We start from the raw sequence: 23,544 nt of genomic DNA on the forward strand, positions 1-23,544 counted from the left end.
ACCACGTCCCTCAGCCCCTGGTGCAGGTCAGAAAGGACTCGCGCATCATCTGAATTTGTGTGTGTGCTTGCTTTATCACCGCTGCTCCCTGAGGGGTGTTGCTCCCCTCGGAGACCCACGTCCCATGCTCAACCCCTCTATTTCTCTTCCACTAGCATGTCTTTGATTTTCCAACATGGAGTTTCTTGTGCAAACAACTGCAGAGGACAGCTTGCAAAGCTGGTCCCAGTGCCTTAAGGTCTTGAAGGCTAGAAAGCACAAGAAAAGGGGGCAGACTGTTTGCTTCTTAATTGCATAGTATTTAAATAACTCTTCTGGTCTTGAAGGCCCTGTTTCCAGCATTAGAGCCGATGTAGCTGGCAGTACAATTACAGAGAGTGTCTTGCGAGAGGGATCATTGGGACCCCTTGGGAAATGATGGGTGTCCAGTTGTCCCTGCTCACACGTGACTGGTGACTCTGGAGCCACAGGATCATTGCTGCTGCAAAAGGCAGAGTCTGCGTCTCCTGAAAAACTTTGCCTTTGCAAGCCTCCATACTCCTCCTGGGCTCCCTCTGTGCTTCCACTGACCAAGGCAACGTTACCGGCCACCACTTGTCATTTAAACACTTCCAAAAACTGCTGTTGTGTGTACTGTTGTGCTTGTGCTGCTTCTGAGACCCCCATGCCAGCAACACCACATCATCCTTTCTCTGGGACCACCAGATCAAGACCAAATCACCCGCCCTGGTATGGTCAGTGAAATGAGGCATTTCCAGCCCAGAGGGGATTTTCCTTCATTGGGGTAATTTCTGACCCCCCCCGCCCTATGGATAACACTGCTTGAGTACAACAGAGCTGCTGCACAGATTTCCGCCCACAAAGGTCCTGCCCTTCAGCTTTGTCTCAGCCTGTGAGGGTTGTGACTGCTTGAATAGGGAACAGTTCCAGCTTTTTTTTAATACTTAAAATATTCAAGGGAAGTGCCCAGGGAAGACTAATATGGAGACAACCAGGAGGTAGGAGCTTTCCTCACTAGGCTACAAACCTCAGAGTCAGAGAGCTTTCTGAAGTCGGGCGTGAGGTAGAAGAGGATCCCTTCCTTGGCTCCCGGCAGCGTGACTCCCCGGAAGAAGAGGATGAAAAGCATGAAGTAGGGGTAGGTGGCTGAGAAATACACCACCTGCGAAAGACATCGTGGGAGAGAAGCCATGAGCCCACCAGTGCCCAGCAGCTTTCCTGCCTGTGGTGGCATTGCATCCAGCATGTCCCCCTGCGAAGGGGATGGGGTCCCCACGCACCACTGGTTTTGGCAGCATTTCCTGGTGTTTTCTGTCTCCTGTTCCTATGCTAGTAATGTTTCTGGCTGTTTGAGGTTTCTCCCTGCCAATGACGTGCAAGGACACACTAATCACAAAAGTAGCATGCTAAAGTCTGGATGAATTGCCCAAAGACAAGGGAATTGCACAGGGATAAATTTAGTCCACAAAAGTAATCCCTTTAAGTCATCACAACCTTATTTGCAGAGCAAAAGCTGGTGTTCCTCTAGTCCAATGCATCAAGCAACGTGAGTTGTCTTGACTCCGCCGCTTTCTTTTCAGCACTGTTTCAGGGACTTGCAGGTACATGCCATCCCTCATCACAAGGCCTGCACCAGCAATCACCAGGGCTTTGCTGCGGCTGCGTAGCTAAAACCTGTTTGAAAGCCGCTGCAGAAGTTAACAGCTTAGGTGACCTACACCTGAAGCGCTTCTTTCTGATCTCTCCTGTAGATTATTCCTTTCATAATAATGTCCCGCTACTCCATGCTGTGCTCTAAATAACACATCTCAGTATCTCAGCATCGCTGTTTCACTAAACTAACCAATTACCTTTCTGCTGTGCTAGCCTGAAATGCTACACAGTGAATAACAACGTGCTTCTGATCTGAAGGTCTCCCACCAATACCTAAAGGGCAACAGGAAGATTTTCAAAGGAGGTGGTGAGGTTTTTTTCCACCAGCAGCATTTTAAGAGACAATGGTTTTCAAAATGGGGAGCCCAGAAGAGGCCTCGCTCTCTCAAAGGGCTGTCCCAGGGTGGGAAATGTAAGTAATCTCTGAAAATCTCTACCCAGAGAGACTGAGCGCTCAGACCCATGACTTTACAGGGAAGAGCTATTCTCTATGCTTAGAATGAAAATTGCCATAAACACGGTAACAATTTTTACAACCGTGAAAGGTAAATGTCAGGAATTTAATAGCATCTGCTGCAATTCTGCCTCAAAACACCATAAACTTAGTTATAGGCACTCAAAGAAAATTGAGTCCGGAGGACACTTCGACAGCCAAGACCCGAGCGTGGTAATGAGAGGCAGCACCGAAACACCTGGTCCTCGCACCCTACCTTGCCCGTCCACTCCACGCCCTTCCAGATGGAGAAGTAGACCAGCAGCCAGGCCAGGGCCAGTGTGCCGGCCAGGGGCCAGCGGATGGTGCCGGGCTCCCCCAGGCCCCCAGACATCTGGTGCATGTTCCTCCTGGGGGGGGAGAAGTTGTGTTAAGGGGAAGTCCGACCCTTGGCGGCAGAGGGATCAGAGATGCTGGTGGCAGCTGGAGGGCGAAGGGCCAGGTCCGAAGCACGAGAGCCCCAAAAACCCTAAAGGGACCTGAGGCTCGTTGTGATGGGATAAAGGAAAGAGAAGAGAGGCGCAGAGGCCGTTGTCCTCTCTATCCATCTGACCTGCAGCTGCACAGCACGCTCCATGCCCATGCCCACCCTGGCCGATGGCCGGCTCTGACGCCCTCCTGCCAAGGCTGTCCGAGGAAAGGTGCCAGCGGGCACGGCCACAGCCCTGGCGAGCAGGCGTGATGGCCGCGGTGAGGGTGAGAAACCTGGTGTAGGCAGGCTGTGGACGTACTCCCAGAACTCGGTGACGGCGCTGGTGAGGTTGGTGGTGTCGCCCAGGGAGTAGTTGGAGAAGCAGCGGTCAGTGTTCCAGGCGTTTCCACAGCTCTGCCATGGCAGGTCCTGCACCAGCATAAGGACAGCAGGGTTATCATTGATGTGGCATCTCCCAAGGCCAGCGGCGAGAAGCGAAATTTGGCTTCTTTTAAACTGAAACCCTATTTTTTTTGTAAAAAGGATGGGAGGCTCCTCTGGATGGGTAGGGACCTTGCATCGAAAAGCATGAAACAATTTTCCAGAATAATGATAAGTTGTGACACAGATTTTCCAGGAAACAATATCACGATGTGATTAGGGCAATGCTGTAGCAATAATAAATTGTTAGCAATTCCCCAGATAGAAAGCCATTTCCAATTAACTGTTGGTAATTAATAGCTACTAATTAAAATAGCTACTGGGGGATATTGTGTTTATAATCATTACAGCTTTTGGCTAGCTTCACTCAACAAGTGGTTGGAACTTAGTGCACAAAGAATAAACACTGATTTGTTTCCTACCTCTCATTTATACCAAGCTTCAATGCTTAAAAAAGCAACGTGGCATTGAGAATGGGGGCTAATGGTTCGTCTACACGAATAAACTACTGTAACATAAGCCCAGGAGTAAATTTAAAGTGTAGTAGTTATTTCATGCTGTCCCCTGCCCTGATTATAAGCAGCACAAAGGAATTCCTGGGAGATGTTTACACTGTAGGTAGCAATGTGATGGCAGCACATCGCTACAGATTTAATACAATCAGCTCTGGTGCTGCAAGCGATGAAACCGCAGTGTCAGAGGCTGTGCGAGCACACAGGGCAACTCACCCATGCTGTGTAGTGCCACAGCCGAGGCAGCTCAACAAGAGCAGCTCAGATATGCCTCCATGTGCAGCAATCTCATTTCCCAAGTGCAGTGCATGTAGATAAATGCAGAACGGCTATTCTGGATCATTTTCCTCTGCAGAAAAGACCTCAGGCTCCAGCTCAACAAAGCTTTAAGAAGATGTTTGTATCCATTCCTATTCATCCACGAACACAGACCCCTTTAGAAATATTATCTGTTTTAAGTGCTTTGTGGCATCACTGCCCTTAAGTGCTGCCTCCATCCCGCATCTAAATCAGTTCACTGCAGCAGATGATACCTCCTAACGTGCATGCTGGCTTGGCAGAAGAAGGGCTATGGGAGGGGCAGGTGGGGACAGGACACCCAGGCTGTTTGCACCCACCCAGTGATTTCATTGCGGACTTGCTAATTGCACTGAAGCAAATGCAATGGCTCAAGCAGAGCAGCGCAGCAGCCCTTCAACCAAGCAGTTTGCACATCAGAGACACTGTGCAGCTCTTATAAGGAGGGCCAGGCAGGGGGATGGTATGTTGGTGCTTCATTTCCTCTGAATTTCAGAGGACAGAAACTGCAGAAGGCAAGCTGGGTTCCTGTTCAGGTTCAAAATACTTCTAGTCAAATTTAGGAGGAATAGGGGACAGGCATCAGCCAAGCTCTTTTATTTGTACTTTGGCTCCTTTGGGGAATCTGGAGTTATCTCTGGAAAAAGAGAAGGCCTTGAGCCAAACACCTGGAGCTGCCTGTGTAGAGAGGAGCACTGTCACCAGTCGGGTGTGTGACACCTGACTGTACCAAAGCCTCATCCTAGAAGCATCCTGCCCAGGGCAGAATGGGGATGTGTTCTTTTGGGGTAGACTTTTGTTCATTTGGGAATCCCCCAAGGGTGCACCTATCATCCATGACTGACAATTTTATTCTGGACCCAGGAGCCTACAGTGGGTATTGATAGTAGAAACACAGGTGGGAATGCCAAACAGAATATTTTAGCAAAAGTCTTGATAGATACTTGACATTTTTGATCAAACAAAAAGTGAAACTGGATGTACAATGTTCGTAACAGCATTTCAGGGTTATACCTAAATGAAAAAAATCTCATTTGAACCACAGAGTTGATGTCTTTAAGGCTGCAGGTTGGTCAGAGAGTTAAGGGAGCTCTTCCCAGCTGCTAGGCTGAAATTAATCATTCAGCTACCAAGAAGTTAATGTGGGGCGTGATTCTGACCTTGTATGGTAGAAGACCCTGCTATGGAAGAGGAACCACAACACCAAAGTACATGCTAAGGGACAGTCACAAGCAGATGTCTAAATGCTTTCCGAATCATTTTTCTCAGTAGAACCGCCCCCCCCCCCTCGGGGATTTCATTTGTCAAGAGAAGCATAAATGAGGACTAATTAAGGTCAGGACTAGGTCCTGGGTAATAAGAACATGTTGTGACAAAAACAGTTGTGGAAATCTGCAGGTCTTAGATTCACACAGCTCTGGAAACATGACAGAGACACAGGATGGGTTTTAAAGTCTGATGTAACTGGCAACAGGTGCCAGAGAGGGGATGGGACCATCCCCTCCAGAGGACAAGCATCAGTACCCATCAGCACTACACGACTGCCTCCAGGGCTGATGAACCTCTTTGGGAAGGGTCCAGCAGGGTGCTGACGAAGGCTCTTTGCACAAACTACAAGCATGTTTTGTGGCATAAACAACTCCTCCCCGTAAAGCAGGGAGTAAGGACCCATAGCACAGACAATGCCATGCTGTAGATATGTCTGTGACTCACCGTGGTGAAAGAGTTGAAGAGATAGTAGAGAGCCCAGGCAATGATGACAATGTAGTAGATGTTCAGCCAGAAGGAGAGAACCACAGCTGCCAGCCCCACTCCTGCGAATGAAGGCAGAGAGCAGCATCAATCCAGGTCTCTGGTGCCCAACTGCACTCATGGACATCACAACAGGTTTTGCGGCAGAGCCAGAACAAGCAAACCAGCTCATCAACGCAGCACCCAATACAGCTACACTGAACTGGTCAGCAAGGGTGGCTTGTTCCCTCGCATCTCTCACCCACCCGTTTCCACTGGTACCTTTCAGTATGCTACAGGTACTTTAGGGACAGAGCTCCATGAAGACAAGATCTGGTCACTTCCCCAGCAGAATCGCTCTCTCCCACATCCAAGGCATTTCTAAATCACCACTGGTTTCTAGAATGCTGCTGCTCCAGACACAGCAACAGCTACATGTCTCCTATCTACAGCTTTCCCATGCAATTAAAGTAAACCCACATGGGAAGGTTTGGGGCAGGTCTTCTGCAACCAGAGCCCCTCCATCACAGTCCCTGCTGCTCATAAAGTGCCTTGTCACCACAGAAGACTGTTTGAACAAAGCACAGTGATGTTAGTGACTGCGGGCATCAGGGTCAAGGACAGCTTGATAAAGACAGAGGGAAAAAAACTCCCCTCACTTGCCACCCCATCCCAGTCCCCAGGGGTTTGCTGATTTGCTTCCCAAACCATTAAAGGGTTTTTGTCTGCAGTTATGTGCCGTCGCCTTCACAAACTTACAGTACATTACCTTTAAACATGGGTGCTAATTTCCAGACTCCCAGTCCGCCGACAGAGGTATACTGGCCCAGAGCGGTTTCCAGCAGGAAGAGAGGAATCCCAGCAAACACCAGTGTCAGGAAATAGGGGATGAGGAAGGCCCCTGAAAGAAGGAGCAATGCTATAAGACGGCTCCCCCTTTTACCAAGAAGTAAATGCCTTTAGCTGCGGTTTCTTGTTCTGCAGCACCCACATGATGAGGAGCAGACTTGCTTGGAGGTGACAGTTTGCAACTGGAGTTAGTGTGTTCAGTGAGTCTCCCATTAAGATCACCACTGCCTTGTCCCTATCTGCTCCTATCACTATGAATATATATGTATCATATATACATATATACTGGCATCACTAGCTATGTGATGCCAGTCTCACTTTGTTGTTAGATATTTAGGCAATGCTAAGCCCAATCTGACAAGAAACCCCAAAGCTTGGACACTAACATGGTTAACTTGTTCTTGTTGATGTTTTCTGTCTTACCTGCAGCAGCTCCCAGCTCTTCACCTTGAGGGAAAAGGGCACAGGAATATCTGGCACTGACCACTACTTACTTTGTTTATACCTATTTCAGTCTTTTAAGGAAACTGTGGCTAAGACTGTATTTGCTCTTGTAACAGCCCTATAGACCTCCCCACACTTGTTCTAGCTTTTAACCTTAAAATTCCCAGTGAAACCATTATTCTTCTCTATGGACCCTATGGAAATCATCTATCACTAGAAATGAGGCAGTGCAGCTCTTCACTAGAGATATTACTTGTACCCCATTATTAGAAGAGCAAACAGAATAGGAGAGCCTTGCCATGTGTACATCTTCAGGTCATCCTGACTTCTAGGACTTGGGATAAAGCTCATTTTCCAGCTTCCTCATGCATGTGCTGGAGCATGCCATCATTCCTGAGGAGGACAAACCCTTGCAGAAGACGCTGGCTGGGGAGAGAGAGGGGACACTCAGTTTGCTCAGAAGCAGCTGGCCGTGTTCGGGACGGCACTGGTTTCTGCACTACCCAGAGGGCTGAGCTGTCAGTCTGAGTCTTCTTCTCCAGATATTAGTGGGAAAGCAAACACGGAGCTAGCAAGCAAAGCCATTCTGGAGAGCTGCAGCCCAGCTTGCACCTGGCAGAGCCAGGCTCCAGCAGCTGCTCTCCAAGGGCAGGGAAGCAGCAAGGCACAGCCAGGGATGCTGGCTCAGGGGACACCCAGCTGGGGACGCCTGCCTGCCAAGTGGGGAGCTGAGCCCAGCTGGGAGAGGCAGGCACCAGCACCCGGTGTGGGGGTCCGTGGGAGGCAGTGTGCAAGAGGAGCTGGCAGTGGGTGGTGGGGAGGAAACACGCTCCGGGCCAGCAGCTCAATGACCATGAGCCTGAATTGCAAGCTGGCGTGGAAGCACAGGCTCTTGGCTTCAGCAGCCGCCTGGCGTGGAGGAGCGAACGGCTTTGAGCATCACTGCAGGAGGAGCACTGCCTGCTCAGCATCCTCCCCTGCGCTCTCGCTAGCCGCCGCAGCCTGCAAGGTCCAGCCCCTGAGGAGCCCTGCAGGAAGCCAGGGTCTGCTCCGAGGACACGGATGCTGCCTTGCTACTGTTGTGCCTCATTGTGGAGTTTGGAGACTGAGCTTCTCAGCAGCCACACTGCCTTGCTCGCTTCTGTGCAAGCAGCTAAAGCAATTTGGCCACAGCCCTGATGATCCTGCATTTTTCATCTACAGCAGGCCTGGAAGGTTTGTAAGTGAAAGATGTTATTAGACTGTTGAGAAAAAAGCAGACAAACTTTTGAACCCAGGTCATTTATCCTGGCTTGACAAAAATCCCCCATAATAGGGGAAAATCTACAAAACAGACAGAAGCCTTGAACGGAGGGCTGTTGGCAATGACACTGCCACTCTGGAGGGTCAGGTCCCCCAGCAGGCACGGATAACAACCCCGGGTGCTCTACAGCCGGAGGGGAAATCAGATCTGAAATTTGTACCCAAAGTTTGCATGCCTGTGACTAAATCCTTGGCACAGAGAGAAAGGGATGGTCTTTAATCTCTGGCCCTGGATGGGCTGCTGAAAGGTCTGGTTCAGTTCCTGGGCCTGCTACAAATGGTCATGTGTGACCTTGGGAGAGTCCAAACTTGTCTCTGCTGTCCATGGGTCAAAGGGGTGATGGTGCTGGTCCTGCCCTGCCTGCTCAGGGCACCGGCCCTTGGAGGCAGAGAAGGATCACACAGTGCCTTGCACTCACTGTGCAGCCCCAAACCTGCCTGCCATCTCCACCTCCTAATGCTGTACAGCAAGGAATAATAATTAATCCTTAAAATGGCGAACACTGCCCATGGATCAAAAGTTGAGCATTACAAGCTGTTACATGCCGTTGCTTGGCGTCTCAACGTGTAAATGAGAAATGCATGATGCTTATTTAAAGAAATGTTCTTCTCTCAAGTTATTCAAGCTCAGGATCTCACAGACAATTTTTAGCACCTACTGAGCTGCATTTAGAGTCAATTTAGAGTCCGGTAAAATCCTGTTGACATCAGAAGGACTGCATGAGGTTAGAAATCAGTGTAGAGGCTGGAGCGTTAGTCATAGCTGGGCACATTCAGCTGTGTGCAGAGCCAGCAGGGAGCCCAGGCATCACTTTGGGTTAAAGCCTGCTCCCTGCAGCAGATGGGCCTTGCGCTGGGCTGCCGTACCCTGGCTGAATATCCCCTAATTATGTGCCCGATTACAATGCTGAGGAAATCAGCCATGAGCTGATACAATGTGACAGCGGTAAGTGAGACGACAATATTTCCATTCAGTTCAATTTGCCTGTGCGTAATGGAAGCAGCCCACACGACCGTGCTCTGAGCAGCGCACATGCAGGACGCTAAAATTAGAGTCCCACCCACAGTCTGCTCTGCTCCGGAGGCACCTCCATTGGGACAGAGCCAAGATGGTGCCCACCCAATTGCAAATCAGATGCCTCGCGACCCTGCCTCGCTGCTCCGCATCGGCTCCCGGTGACGCTTTTGTGCGTCAGCTCTCCTGCCTGTCTCCGGCATCAGCAGCCTCCACTTGCTGCGCATTATTGCCGGCTGCGGGAACAGTCGTGCCTGTGAACAGCCAGACTGGGTAGGGGTGAGAGGAACAAGTGATACAGGCTGCCATGAACGGCAGGAACAGACAGGCAAGGCAGGGCGTTTGAGAGGAGGCAGGCACCGATTGCTGCACTTCATCTGTCCGGTGTTTTTTGCTCACAGCCGGCTGATCCTTCTGTGTGCCTGCAGCTGCCGGGGCAGAGATCACCCTGTGTGCCATTGCTAATGTTAGTAGCTGCGCTCCACACCCCACAGCACCCTCCGTCCTAGGATCTCGGCTGACTTTATAAATAGGATTAATTTTAGCTTCAAAACACCCCTCATCTGGTCATAGATATTGTCATCCCCACCTTTATGTTTGAGGAGACGGAGCCATGGGCAGCATGGATCTGGTGTGTTTGAGACGGCACAGCAATCACAGGGCAGAGACCGGGCTAAAAACCAGTGCTGGGACTTAGTCACGGGGCTAATGTCTTATGAGGAGGGCTAGCACAGTCAGGTGCCATAGTGTGGCCAGATGAAAATGGCAGACCCGCACCACAGCTCTGGCGATGGTGGCACAGGCTCCCCTAGGTAGACCTGGCTGATCCCCATAAACCTCACCTGGCTCAGCCACACACTCGCGCCTCTGCACAAAATGAAATACTGAATTAGAAATCATCTTGTCAGAGTGGATAACTGTCCAGTCCCCCACTGGGACTCACTCCACGTGCTTTAGAGAAAGGGCCAAGATCTCCCTAAATGCTGTGGAACTATATAGACAGACAGCTGCAGGGAGCCAGACCCCTCTCCTCTTTCCCAGGGTGGGACAAGAGCATCCTACACCACCTACAGCATGGACAGCAGAAACGGGCTGGCAATATGAGGAGAAGTCATAAGAGCCAGAGGCAAAGCTGGTTTTGAAGAGGGAATTCAAGGCAAAAGGAAAAGAAAAAAGGTGTGGAGAAGATGCATGAGAAGAAACTCTCAGAGCAGCATGAATGAATGTGGCACTGGGGACAGGGACTCTGGACAGTAAAGAGCTAAGAGGGAAGCAAAGAACAACATGGGAAGACTAGCAGGCGATACTAAAATGATATACACAGCCTTAAAGGTGAGGTGAAGGGGTTTGGACTTGTGTGGGAAGCCAGAGAAATGGTTCCAGGAGGTGAGCAGCACTTCAGGGGGGAGTGAAAGTTATTCCAGTAACAGGCACAAACACTGGGAGAGCTGGACATGGGGGAGGAGAAGAGCGATCCTCTGCTCTACTGACATCAAAGCAGGCCATACTCCCCTCCACAAAAGCATATCCCTACCAAGGCGGGAGAAATAGCACCATTTTAGAGGGGAGCTGAGGTACACGGGTGTATTTTCTGACTGGATCCAGGACATGCAGAAAGTCTGTAGCTGGGCAGGGAGCTGATCTCCCAGATCTCTTTATTTCTAGCCCAGCACTGTTTCCCCATTTGCTTGCCTTTCTCTAACCTTGCAACAGTTTGGCAAAGTCTCAGCTGAGGACTGGTAAGGAAAGGATATAGTGGGGCAATAATAAAAAGAGTAAAAAAAGCTGGTGTTAACTGTCCACAGAGGAGGGCACAGTTACCAGCTGCATAACAGTTACTGCAAGTCCTTTGCCAGCTGCTGCCTTCTCTTGTGGCCTCTGTTTTCCAAACATTAGGATGGAAATGATAACTGTGACCTTTCTCACAGCACTGTAGTAAGTCAACGCTAATTTCCTTCCATAGATGATGACACTTACGTGTGCCTGTGGACATGTACATATGTATGCATGCTTGAATATATGTCTACACGGCCCTGCTATGGCCCATGCAAAGCTTCTGATCAAAACTCCTCAGACATGTGACCCAAACTCAGATGCAAAACTGTTACCCCTTGAGAGTACACTAGACTGAGAACCCCACCGTTAGCAGATATAAACTGATTTCCCTGGGAACGCCCCAGCAACCAGCTGGGTACCTACGTGCATAGCCCTCCTTGTAAATAAATGAGGTCCCCAGACACCCTTTGTTGTAGCCCTGAAAATTTGGACTGCAGAAGCTTGACAAAAATCAAACTTCTTGTTATATTTCTTTGGGCTGCTTCTTCCCAACCTGCACTTGCTAGTAAAAGCCACAGACTGTGGAAACTAGTCTCCCAACAGCTTAATAACTCACATCGTGAGGGAGCGCTCTCAGCCAGGGGACCAGCTGCTTGCCCAGACCCCCACCAAACTGAAGCCCGTTCAGGGGACAAGGCTGCTTAGGGGTGAGAGCAGGTGCTGTGCGTTTCTCTCACCTCCTCCGTTCTTGCCGCAGAGATACGGGAAGCGCCAGACATTGCCCAGCCCAATGGCATAGCCCACACAGGACAGCAAGAAGTCAAATCTCCCCTTCCAGGAACCCCTGTCTGGGATCTCCTTCTTCTTCTTCTTGGTGCTCACAGCCTCCGGGGCGACGGGCTCTGATTCCTCCAGGGCTGCCTGCTTCACCTCAGAGGGGGAGTTCAGCTCCACAGAGGTGTTGTCCATCTTGCCCATCGTGACTCAGAGGGACGGCCACTCTGCTCAGGGGCTGGAGGAGCAGGAAGGGCAGCCTCTACCCTGGCCAAGTGCGGGTGAAGTGGGAAGCACTGGGCAAAGCTCCTGATGAGAAAGTAGAGAAAGAAGGTATCCTGTGTTAGTGTAGCAGGCTTAGGGGAGGGCCTTGCTGGGTCTGAGGTAGACTCACTGGATAGACTGGTGCACATCAGGGCAGTCTATCCATGCCTCCCTGCTTTCCCCAGACAGAAAAAGGAGGATGATTTTGCCTTGCTCCACAGCTGCCCTGCTGAGCAGTGATGGTCACGCAGACTGCTAATGGCAGGCTCAGATCTGGTTGTTACCAGCACATAGCAAACCCCTCAACTCTCATCTTATCTCCTCTTCATCCCAACACCTGCTCTGCAAAAAAAGCTCCAGGACCAGTATGCATGCAGGGAAGTCACAGCCTGTGGGTGACCCACCACAAAGCATTCCAGAAATATATCTGGTATGTCTGAGCAATGGTGGAGAAGGGCATGATGGAGGTGCCATGTCCCCCAGGCCTGCAGCCCAAAACTGGGTGCACTAGCCACGGAGCCATCTGAGAGATCATGTGGCCCAGGCAGCCATGCATGGCTGTGACAGCGTAGCTTCACAACGGCACATCCGCTACGGATGTGCCCCACATTGCAATCCTGTGCCCTAAGCCCCGTCATTGTGGTGACACGGCCACGATCACAGCTGTGCACCTACAATGTCTGGCAAGGAAATTGCTGATCTGCTCAGCACCTCCTTGTACACCATGTCACATGTGATACTGTAATTGCCAGGTGTATTCAGGTGATGCTTGCTAGTGACTACGGCCAGCCTGTGAACCACTGAAATCCCACTAAGGCAGGACTCCAAAGTCCTGAGGATTAGTTGGACAAGTCTGACTAAAAGTTTAATGAATATTTCCATTGATTTTAGGCCCTAAGAAGTATATAACCAGCACACCAAAACAATTCAGAAAGAAAATGAGAACAGGCTACATTATTACACCATTGTCTAAACCGATATTGCACTCATGTCTTGAAAACTAAGTGCAGTCCTCCCTTCCCCTTACAGAAGCTATTGCAAAGTCAGAAAAAGGCATGGAGGAGAGCCAAAAGGATGCTCAAAAGTGTGGAACATCTTCCATGTGAGGAAAAGCTAAATGAGCTAGGATCCATCATCCTGTGGAAGAGGTGACTGACAGGGGCCTATAAACATATCAGTGTCATAGAATACAAGTATTCACCATTTCTGACACAAGAACTAGGGGGGATTAAATCAAGACAGCAGGTGGTAGGTTCAAAAAGAGCAAAAGGTGATACTCCACAAAATGTACACCTATGGAGTGACTCCCCACCCCAGAACATGCTGGATGTTAAGAGTTTACATGACTTCAAAAAGGAAATTAAGAGGAAAAATAATGGAAGGAAAATCCACCGGGACCTACCACTGCTGTTCAGGAAATCCCTGAGCTGCAAGTTGTTGGAGGTTGAGGGACTCTTCCAAGGAAACATCACTCCCTACTTTTCCTGGTTTTACCCTCTCCCATCAGCATCTGCCCTCAGCCAGTGCAGAAGACAGGGTCTGGGACTGGCATGATGTTGACTCTCACCAGTTCTCAGCCCATTTTACACAGAGCCGAATTTAAGTCTCTACCAGGGGCTGTAAGGGCGACCAGTGCTACAGTCTCCCAGAGAAGGCTGTTGACAAAACCATTCCCAGATGCACACATTAAAAAAAAAAAAAAAAAAAAAAAAAAAGAAAAACTGAGTGGGTATATCAGGAAACAAAGCAATGCTATGAAGAGGTGGCATGCTCTAGCAGTTAAAGCTGGCCTTGTTTGAGTTGCTTACGCTTGGCAGTCTTGTCTCCTAAGCAAACAGTACCTCTTTGCCCTATGGGATGCTTGGGGGACTCATTAACTAAGGTTTCTAAAGAGTCCTGAACAGAGATGGTATCCCAAGCCCAGGCTTAATGGCAGTATCAGCTTCTGCGTACTACAATTGACACCCCATGATTACAGCAGATGGATTTCCTTCCCCCCCAGAATTTGTCGCTGAGATTAGAAAAACTGTGTCAACTGTGAAGGGAATGGTTGAACCAGAAAATAACTGTAATTCATTCTGGTATATCAGTGGAGAAGCCAGAAAACTCCTTGCTGCGAGATGAACGCTGTAACCAAAGCCCTCAGAGCTATGGAGCCAGCCCCAAGCCTCACAACTCCTCTAGCCCAAGGATGGTTGCGGGCAAGCCCAGAAGCAGCAGCACAAAAAAGCCTTCTGGGGAGAAGAGACCATTTCACATAGCCCATGAGGCAGACACCAGAAGAAAAGCATTGCTGGACACACGAAGCAAAGGCTTTGGTTAACAGATCCCCTTTGTGTCGTACACCTTGCGATAGCACTGTCACACCAGCTCCTGTCTTCTCAGTAAGGCAGGGAGCAAAAAGATTATACAGAACATGTAGGAGGAAAGTAAAATAAAGACAATTTATAAATCAAAACAGAAGAAATAGCACCAAAACCCCTGGGAAGAATTCAGAGCTGGGCTAAGTCAGGATAATTAGCTATGCCTGGAGACATAACAAATTAGGCTTAGCAGAAGCCATTTTGACTCACTTTTTTTCTGAGACAAAAACCAGTAGGTAAGCTGCTATCTTAAAAAAGAATGTATATATCCCGCTCTCCCTGTGCTCTTTCCCCTGTTCTTGCTGCCACAGTTCTGCAGTGATACTGTAGCTAGATGATCACATCTCATATTTCATATACTTGGGGTAGGATGATAGAGGAGCAGCAGACCATACTGGCAGTTTCTTCTTACCTGACAAGTGAGGTCCTTCATCTCCAGCTCAGAAAGAACAAACTAGATTTATAAAGCTTTCTCCACAGTCAAGAAATAGAAAAACAGTCAAGAGGACCCACTGAAGGTTCATCCCACCTACTGTCTTGTCTCCTACAGTGATGGATGATTAGGGCAGAAGGGCTCACGCAAGTCCAGTAGCCCGGCTGTGCCATGTCCTTCCCCGGACACGCAGCTCTGACCAGGAAAAATACAGGCATCGATTGCTCCAGGCTAAGTGTTTGACTCCTGTGTTTAGACATCAGCTCACATGCTGGATAAGTGGTCCTACTGGGAGAAAATGCACCAGCCCCTCCGCTTATCCACATGGGTCTCCTCCAGCACAAGCACAGGGCTCTGCCCTGTGCTGACAGCCTAGAGAGAGTGGAGTCAGTTCAGCAGTTCTCTGTCATGTCACATTATTTGTTCTGAAAAGCATACAGCGCTTTGGGCACAGCAAAATGCCTGAAGGCCTCAAAATGATAATCAATAAGAGCAGAGCTACAAGCTGGAGGTGGGTTCTGTTTTGCAATGACTTGAAAACAAGGTCAAAGAGTTTAAACATGACACTATAGCAGGTTTCTCATTCAGCTTCTTCTAAATACATCATATTCTGAAGCGAAGACTTTCAAAACAATCACTAAAAGCTAGGGTCATAAATCCCTGGCAGTAAAGTAGTGACCCGAGTTCTACCGAGTCATGCAGAAGGCCTGGTCTTCTGCTGCTCAAGTCAATAAAAACAACTGTGTGGTCCCCAGCGGGTGCAGAGCCAGGCTGAAATGCATTCTGGGAAACAGTCCTTCCCCTCCTTTTTTTGAGGAATTTCATTTCAAACAGGAAAATAGCCCTGAAAAAGTATTACCTCCACTTGAAAAGTTGCCGCCTGAAACTGCTAACAACAGTGACCTTTTTGCTTTCCCCTGCTTCAGTGTGAAATATTAACAGTCTCCTCAAATTTGACAGAAACCAAAAATTTCAAGGGCATAAAATTGCCTGAAATGAAACAGCAAAATTACCTGTAGAAACACACGTAAGAAATACTTTCACATGTCCCCACCTCTTATTTGTCAGTGCTTTAACAGCCACACAAATCACTTCTGACCCATGCAGGTAGACCCATAATTAGTTTAATTACATGGCACAGGCTGTTGTTCAGTCAATTAGACTTTTCCTTCCATCCACACCATTTTAATGACAGCCAAGTAGCCCCAAGGCTCTTACGTCTTGTTTAGAGCCGTGACCGGCTGATCAGGGCACAGCAGACTCTCGGCCGATTTTCTGCTCGCTGCAGCAGCAGCATATGCTTGAGCTTTCCGCATCCATGAAAGCCGGAGGGTCCGTGGAAGAGCCCCCTGCGAGACCCTGAGGATGCTGCTGGGGCACTGGCCCCACGTGGAGCCCGCTCAGGGCTGGAGCATCGCTGTCCTGCCCAGCTGGGTCAGGCGGACAGGGCTTGTGTTTCACAGCCCTCTCCACGTGCTGCCCAAGAGGCAGCCACTGCAGCCACCCAACCTTTCATCTCCCTTCCCCTGAAGAGAGATTGCTTGGTTACAGGAGAAACCAGCACTCACGGAGGAAGCGAGAAGAAAATGTCAGCTCTCCTGCGTGATGGAGCTGCAGGGTGGCCTCCACCTCCACCCTCCTTTTCCACCCTCATGCAAGAGATTTGAGTTGCTGATGTCCGTGTCTGACCTGCAGCTGTTGCCCAACCTCCTCCTCCACCAGCAGCCCCGGGTGACCACGTTGCTCCCGATAACGTGGCAGGTGAGGTTGGCACCACACCTCAACCCTACCCCGATGAGCAGAGGGGGCAAGGGGGACATGAGCCATGTTTTGTAAACCATTAAACGAACAGGACGTCCACATGAGGCCAGAATACATCTCCCAGCCCCTGGCCGTGATCCTGGGAGGGCTGCGGCAGTACCTCATGGCCCTGAAAAAACGGTGAAGAACTGCTGAGCTCCTGGTGCTGGCTGCAACCTACTGCATGGCCGCTTTACCAAGCAGCACCTTGATTTTTGCATTATGCGCACAGGAGGAATTGGGTCAGCTATCGCAATGCCCTCCCTGGCTCCAGATGCCCACTTGAATCTCTTCTGGCTCCTCATCCCGCGGGGGGAAGCGGGGTCAGATCCTGCTCCAGCCGCAGGCTGTGCTTCACCCACCACTGCTGCTCTTGCCTCAGTGGCTGGGGCCGCCTCATGTTGCCTCAAAGGAAAGTGGGGGGTTTGTGCCTTTTTTGAACGGTGCAAAGCCTCCGACCTGTTTTAGTGCTCTCGTTTAAAGCTCATCCTTGCACCTGAGGAGTTCCCCCAGGGAGCGGAGAGCTGGCAGGGCTCTTCCTCAGCTCCCGCAGACTGTCCTGCCCCAGCCCCAGCGACCGCAGCAGCGTGAGGGTCGAGGCCGGGCCACGTCCCGCTCCCCTCGTGGCAGGCTCCGAGCAGACTGCAAGCAGCTCCCTGAGCCCCCGACAGCTTCGAAATTGGGCAAGACAGACAAGTGGCTTAAAGGCATCCCTGTCTCCATCCTCCTCAGCAAAACTACCACATTAAAAAGATTAAAGGCCTATTTCTAACCATTATAAATGTGCTGATTAAATTAAGAAGTGTTTTCCTTTTCTTATATAGGGCAAGCTGGCATGCTGGGATGCCAGTTTCACGACAGTGGTAGTTTATACAGTTTTGCTATGTTATGCTTTTGCCTTGCCTGAAGCAACACGGACATTTTTAGCCCAGCTTTCTTGTACAAAGACCCATTAGTCTGTTCCCAACCCCAGTTACTTTTTGAGCACACTCACGAGTTTCACCCATACTTGAAAAAGGAGCACAGCCCTCAAAGACATCAAGTTCCTCAAGAAGCAGGGAATGGAGAGAGGGAAGAGACTCAGGTTAGTGCTTCTCCTGAGGAAGGGCCATGGGGTGACCCCGGGAGTGCCCCGTTGTGCACCACGCACCAGGGAGGAGGGAGCCAGCTCCTAGGAGGGCAGCCTGGAGACATGGGAGACAGGCAGGAGCACTGAGGATGGGGTGGTTTGGGGGACTAGAGGGACAGTAAACACTGCCATAAGGGACCTGTCATGAGAGGTGGAGGGACAAAGGACATAATGAAGAGAAAAGCAGGTATCATTAGTTCTGCTGAGCAAAAAAAACCCAACTCACTATTCCTCCTCTAGGACAGAAGCTGCTGTTTTGCACGTATGTCTCCACTTTTTTTGTATGCACAACCCAGGAATAACAAACATTCATGGGCCTCCTCTGCCTGCCTCGTTCCTTGCGAACAGACAATCCCACTCCAGGGAGGCTAATGGAAAAAACCTTGCCAGTGACTTCAGCAAGAACATCGCTGGGACAGAAGTGCCTAAAAATGAACACAGAGGGCAATTTCAGCTGGAATTTGTTGCTTGCCTATACCTGCTGTTCCCTTTCATTACAGCCCAGCATGCTGCCACCATGGTGCGGGTGGGCATCCCTGCTGGCCCCTTCACTCTTTCCCCCAGAACGGCTGCAGTGCCACAGCTCAGCTGATGCAGCGTGAGTTAATGCTCCCACCAGCCGCTACCTTACCAAAACTGTGCCTCTGAGCTAAGATTCTAGCTCAAACCCTGAGCTGCAGCAACGTCATCAGTGAGACCGCAGCCTTCACAGGGGTAAATTTCCCCATCTCGCCGGGAATCATAAGTACTGTGCAAAAGGCATGGCTGTGCAATGCGTGAGATGGGGGAATAATAACTTCATACATGTAGAGCTGGATTTGATGCACCTCCAGAGATGCTGCAAATAACGTCAGGGGTTATTTGCTGTATTGGGCTTGATATGTTTGGGGGGGGGGGTAGCTTTTTCTTTTTCTTTTTTTTTTTATGAAGTCATTGAACAGAGCAAATTGTGCAACATTGGTCTTGCAATGGAAAGTGATGACCTTCACCTGAGAAAGTCACCTTGGACTTTGTTGCCACAATTTAATAATGAAAAAGTGAATAAAGGAAAAAAAAATGACAAGGAAAGAGCAGAAACAAGTGTGAGAATGATCCAGAGACTGCACTGAAGCATCCAGCATGGCAGGGGAGCGATCTCTCCTCTCCTGGTGTGGCAGAGGAGCAAAGGACTGGCCACTGCGTGTCCCCTGTGTCCAGGAAGCTTGCAGCTGGGAAAAACAACCATCTGCTGGGCACAGACGAGTCCAGCGTGCTCTACACTGGCCAGCACCTGCTGCTCTTGGAGTAAGATAAGCAGGTAAAAACCCTGCACTGCCTCAAAAATCTCTGCTACTGCATTCGGCTGAAAGCACAAAGGGGAAGGTAGATGGGAGAAGGAGGAGACAAAACGCAGACCTTCCCCCTGCTCCTTCTGGGCAGGGTCCCAGCAGCTACCGAGCACTGGATCAAGTCACCAAGAGCTCATTCAAAATGTGGCACCTGTGAAACTGCCCGGCGCGATTCTGGCACATGTATTCAGCTCCAAGAAAGACCAGACCCTCACCATGCAGAGCACAACATCGTTTTCCTGCTGCAGCACAGCCAAGCCAGAGAGGAAATCTGTGTCCCACTTTCAGATGCCAAAATCTTTGTTCTCCTTCTCCATGAAACTGGAAAGATAATCATGCCTCAGAGCCCTGAGGCTGCTGCAAGGCGCCATTTGTTCGTATGCTTTTTTGGGGTGGAAAAATAGAACATGGCAGAGCCAGCTCCCTCCACAGGAACCATGCATGAGCATTGTGAGCCAGCAGTCCCTTGGCTGAGGTTTTCCTTGAAAGAGCCCAGAAAACTTGCTCATTACCCAGTAAGGGCACCATCCCCCGCCATCTAGGATCAGCCTGCAACTAGTTGGGCATTATTATCTCTACTACTTTAACACCCAGACCTTCCTTCTCCTCTCCCTATTTCTGGTGCTAAGCACAATACAGCAGTGCAGAAGGAGCAGCTCTGCCCCCGGGGCCTGTGATATCAGGAGATAAGGCAGATGAAGGAAAGGCTGTTGTGCCTGTTGCCTTGGCTAGAGACCTGAGCCACAGCTCACACAGCCAGTCCATAGCAGGGTGCAGACCCTGACCCTCCAGGGCCAGGCACAGCCTTTACTGCATGAGCATCTCCACAGGAGCCAGACATGGCACTCACTTGCTCTATCCCCAGCGAACAGAACCCAGTGTCATGGGGAGTTCTACCCCCAGTATAAGGACATTAGTCATTTGTTCCTTGTGCCCATTAAGTTTCCTCAGAAGAAAACACATTTCCAGCTGCATGTCTTTGGCCTGATTTTTGTTCTTCTCAGAACAAAATCTGAAACTGTTGCAGAGCTTCTCTTGGAGGGAGGAGAACCAAAATTAAATGTGCTGGAGGTCTCCACCAGGCACTGGCAGAATCACAGCAAGGTCACCAGTGGACTGTGGAGCCTTTGGTAGCCAGGCTGCAGCTGTCTCTTCTTCCAAGCAGCACTCACAGGAGTTGGGGAGCAGGGAGAAGGTAGGAGGAGAGGGAGGGAGGGAGGGAGGAAGGGAGGGATGGGGGCGAATGAGTTTGGCCAGTTCTCCAGTGCTGTGGAGACAGAATAGGGATGGGGAGATCTTCACCTAGGAGGTGAGGCACCTCCTTCAGGGTCAGAGTCTCTTGGAGATAGATAGATAGGAAGGAAGGGCACAGACATAGCCCCCTGAAACACCCCAGCAGCTGTACAGGCAGGGAAGCTCAGCTCCACTGTCAGAGACTGCCAGAGTTTGCAGGACCTCTGCAAAGGGGAGCCAAGAGCCTGAAACACTGTGTTTCAGGTTGATCCTTGGGACTGCAGCACACAAGGCTGGTAAGGGCTGTCCCAGCCCCCGGGAGGGGCAGCTGTACTGATCCCTCTTCTGTGCATATCACCTAGCCCACCCCCTGAGCCCTACCCACTGGAGACCCTCCCCAGGGAAACATGCGCGGGGTTTCACCTAAGTGCTGTTACAACATCTTTACTGAAGCCATCATTTAAGCTCACTACATGTCCCCCCAGCCCATAGACACTGTGAGAAGCTTTCCACTTTTCAGGAGCCAAATACCACTTTTGGGTGCTGCTCTGGGACTGCCATCCTCCCCCTTGCCCTGCCTGGCAGCTCCAGCTCCCCAGATGGGAGAGGGGTCCTGCTCACCCGGCAGTGCAGGGAGCAGCGCCCGCAGACCCTCCCCAGCCACCCCTGCCGCAGCATGCGGGGGATGATGGCTTGTGCCCTGCTTCTCCACTGCAGCAGAAACACCCTCCCCTGCCCTGGCTTTTGCTCAGGGTGAGGGGATTTTGAAGTGGAGGTTGGTTGCTGCAGCTGCCTGTTAGTACCGCGGGGAATCCTGCTAGCTCTGTGTGCGAGCGACAGACGGGAAAGACGCTGCCTTCCCAGCAACTGGTGTCTTTCTTGACTGAGAGAACATAAAGGCAATGGCAATGGCAATAGCAACTGGCAGAAGAAATTTAGGCATAGCAGTGATGCAGCTGAGGGTAAATTGTAGACAGCGCCTGCTCCTGCTTTTGGCAGCATGCCCGCTTCACACTGCCCCAGTTGAGCGCCAGGCAGGCAGGTCTGCCCCCATTTGCTCAGCTCTCCAGCACCATTTGGGAGGCAGAAACCATCCTTCAACCCGCCTTGTCTTCAGGGTGCTTAGCCCCTCAGCCCCACATCCAACCCAGCGTGGATGGAGGAGAGCTCAGCACCTGCAGCAGCGCTTCCCCAGGAACACATATGTGGGCAGGCGGCTCTTCCCCACCACCGCTGCGATGCTCCCCTCTCCAACCCCAGCACTCACATCCCCAGGACCAGACACTGCTGTCCCAGTGGATGCACCTACCTCACGGTGCCGGCTGGCTGCGGGTCCTTGGGGTGCGCGGAGCTGCTCAAGGAGACACCAGCCCAGGGAGGCACATACTGACCTGCCTCTACACACAGAGGGGACCTATGAGCCCCTCCTGCCGCAGGGCCCCTCTCCCCCTGCCTCACCCCATGCAGCTCCTCATTGCCCATATTGACGAGCCCTTAATGAGCTTTGAGCTCACGTCCAGTCAAATCAACACCCTGCATGTCGTGGGTGTGGGGCGGGGGGGTACCCGGAGCCACTGGAAAAACACACGTCTCTGGGAGAGAAGAGGCTCCAAGGGCATTGGCAGGAGGGAGGGCAGGAGCACAGGCAAAGGGCCTGGCACCGAAAAATGGGGGAGGCAGCAGGTGAGCGTGTCGCATGGGATTGGTTGCACCCATGTTGCTGCAGCAGTTTCTGCAAGGATGGCTGCAGCAGTACATAAGAGGCCATGCTAAAGGAACTGTGCACACCCCTTGCCCTCTGTGTTTGCGGTTGGACAGTCTCCATCTTCTCCGCGAGCAGGGCTGGCTGCAGCCACGCAGAGGATGCAGAGGTCCAGCACGCCGTGCGTGGCAGGGAGGTTGGGTCTCTGTCCATGAGCCTCTCCTGCTTTCACACAGCCCTGTCCAACACAGCCTTTGCATAGGGCCAGGCTTGCAACAGTGCAGCCCTGCAAAGGGGGAAGAGGGCAGGCAGGGCTTGGGAGGAATAGTCCCAAGGACACCATGGTGTCACTGGTCAGGTGCACTACTGGCTGTGGGTCAGGCTTTTGGGGTGGAAGGGGAAGGCAGAGGAAGAGAGATACTCCTCACTGAAGTGTCAGGTACCGGCCACCAGCCAGGGAAAGGAGCCACATGCGAATGACCAGTTGCTTAGCATGTAAATCCTGTCATTGGCTCTAAAAGGGGTTGCGTGGAGCCTTTATTTCCCTTTTCTTTTTCTTTCTGGGGCCCAAGACAATTTGCATCCACTGGGAGCACGGAGAAGTCTCTCTCAAAGGCAGCATGAGGGAGCTGCCAGCTCTGTGAGCATTGCCTCGTTAGTGGCAGCATTTTCAGAGGTGCAGGGGAAGGAGCCCAAGTGAATTGAAGTATAATTCTGCCCAGAGATCGCCGATAAAAATGACACCTTCTCACTCACCAGCTCCTCTCTTTGTGTGAAAGGAGGGCTAGGTATGTTTAAATTAGTGACAAAAGTACACTTAGCATCTTTCAGCGCTGCGGAGACAACGCAGCCAGTGACCTGAATTCCCCCCATACCCCCCAGCCCGTACACAAGGGCTTGCTTCACCCCAGCCATGACACCGCACCAGCTCCCTGGGTGCTCAGGTGGGCTGAGCATACCCCGGCAATCCCACATGTTTTATTCCTCATTAGAAAAACTCACGTTCTTTAAAGGTCCCCCATGTCTCCTTAGAGCAGGCAATCACACCCATAACCCATCACAGCTAAACCTAACGCAGCTCATCTGCCAAAGCCCTCAATCCATACGGATGGGAGGGAAAACATGCTGCCTTACATCTTTGCTGAGGTTGCTGCTTGTGGTCCCATCTATGTCTGTGCTAATACCCTGCCAATGGGCTATGTTTAAAGATCACATTTCAGGTGAAGCGGGCACTAGAGGAGCATGGAGAAGGCAGTAAGACCCCACCAGTTATTTCGGCCATTAAAGGAGAAAGACGGTGGTGCCAGGAGGGCTGGCAAGGCTGGCAAGAGGGAAAATGGAGAAAGAAAATTATTTTTGCCGGGTAAACCCAGCAGGGTTTCGGAGCTGAGTGGGAGGATCACATGCAGGCTGGAGGCATCCTGACAAAAAGGCATCCGCTCTGAGCTGAAGCAAATGCTGAGCAGCACTCCCTAGTCCCTTCTGAGAGCGAGCCATGGGACTGACAGAGCACCCTGATCCCTCTCCTCTGCCAGGGAGCCTGTGTTCCCCACGCCACTCCGTGAGCTTGAGTACCTCTTATTTAGCAGCTAA

The 23,544-nt window shown here is 50.9% G+C and overlaps 1 protein-coding gene across 4 annotated transcripts in view; it reads right to left on the reverse strand.

Annotated features, from left to right (window-relative positions):
* Positions 1 to 21,724, reverse strand: part of LOC104321218 (sodium- and chloride-dependent GABA transporter 1-like) — a 35,743-nt gene extending 14,019 nt beyond the window's left edge. The window contains exons 1-8 of one of the 4 annotated variants that reach the window (XM_069807663.1): positions 21,559 to 21,724; positions 17,915 to 18,113; positions 11,663 to 12,008; positions 6,309 to 6,440; positions 5,522 to 5,622; positions 2,878 to 2,987; positions 2,364 to 2,496; positions 1,028 to 1,162 (exon numbers count right to left, since the gene is read on the reverse strand). In XM_069807663.1, coding sequence (XP_069663764.1) covers positions 1,028 to 1,162; positions 2,364 to 2,496; positions 2,878 to 2,987; positions 5,522 to 5,622; positions 6,309 to 6,440; positions 11,663 to 11,903 — 852 coding nt within the window. In that variant the 5' untranslated portion in view covers positions 11,904 to 12,008; positions 17,915 to 18,113; positions 21,559 to 21,724. Of the gene's footprint in view, positions 1 to 1,027; positions 1,163 to 2,363; positions 2,497 to 2,877; positions 2,988 to 5,521; positions 5,623 to 6,308; positions 6,441 to 11,662; positions 12,009 to 14,738; positions 15,073 to 17,914; positions 18,114 to 21,558 lie in introns of those variants that run through there. The other 3 variants (XM_069807665.1, XM_069807662.1, XM_069807664.1) reach the window with 3 other exon arrangements.
* Positions 21,725 to 23,544: the final 1,820 nt, after the last annotated feature.

The sequence above is a fragment of the Haliaeetus albicilla genome, chromosome 19 (genome assembly GCF_947461875.1).
Source record: "Haliaeetus albicilla chromosome 19, bHalAlb1.1, whole genome shotgun sequence".
In the NCBI taxonomy this organism is placed as follows: domain Eukaryota; kingdom Metazoa; phylum Chordata; class Aves; order Accipitriformes; family Accipitridae; genus Haliaeetus; species Haliaeetus albicilla.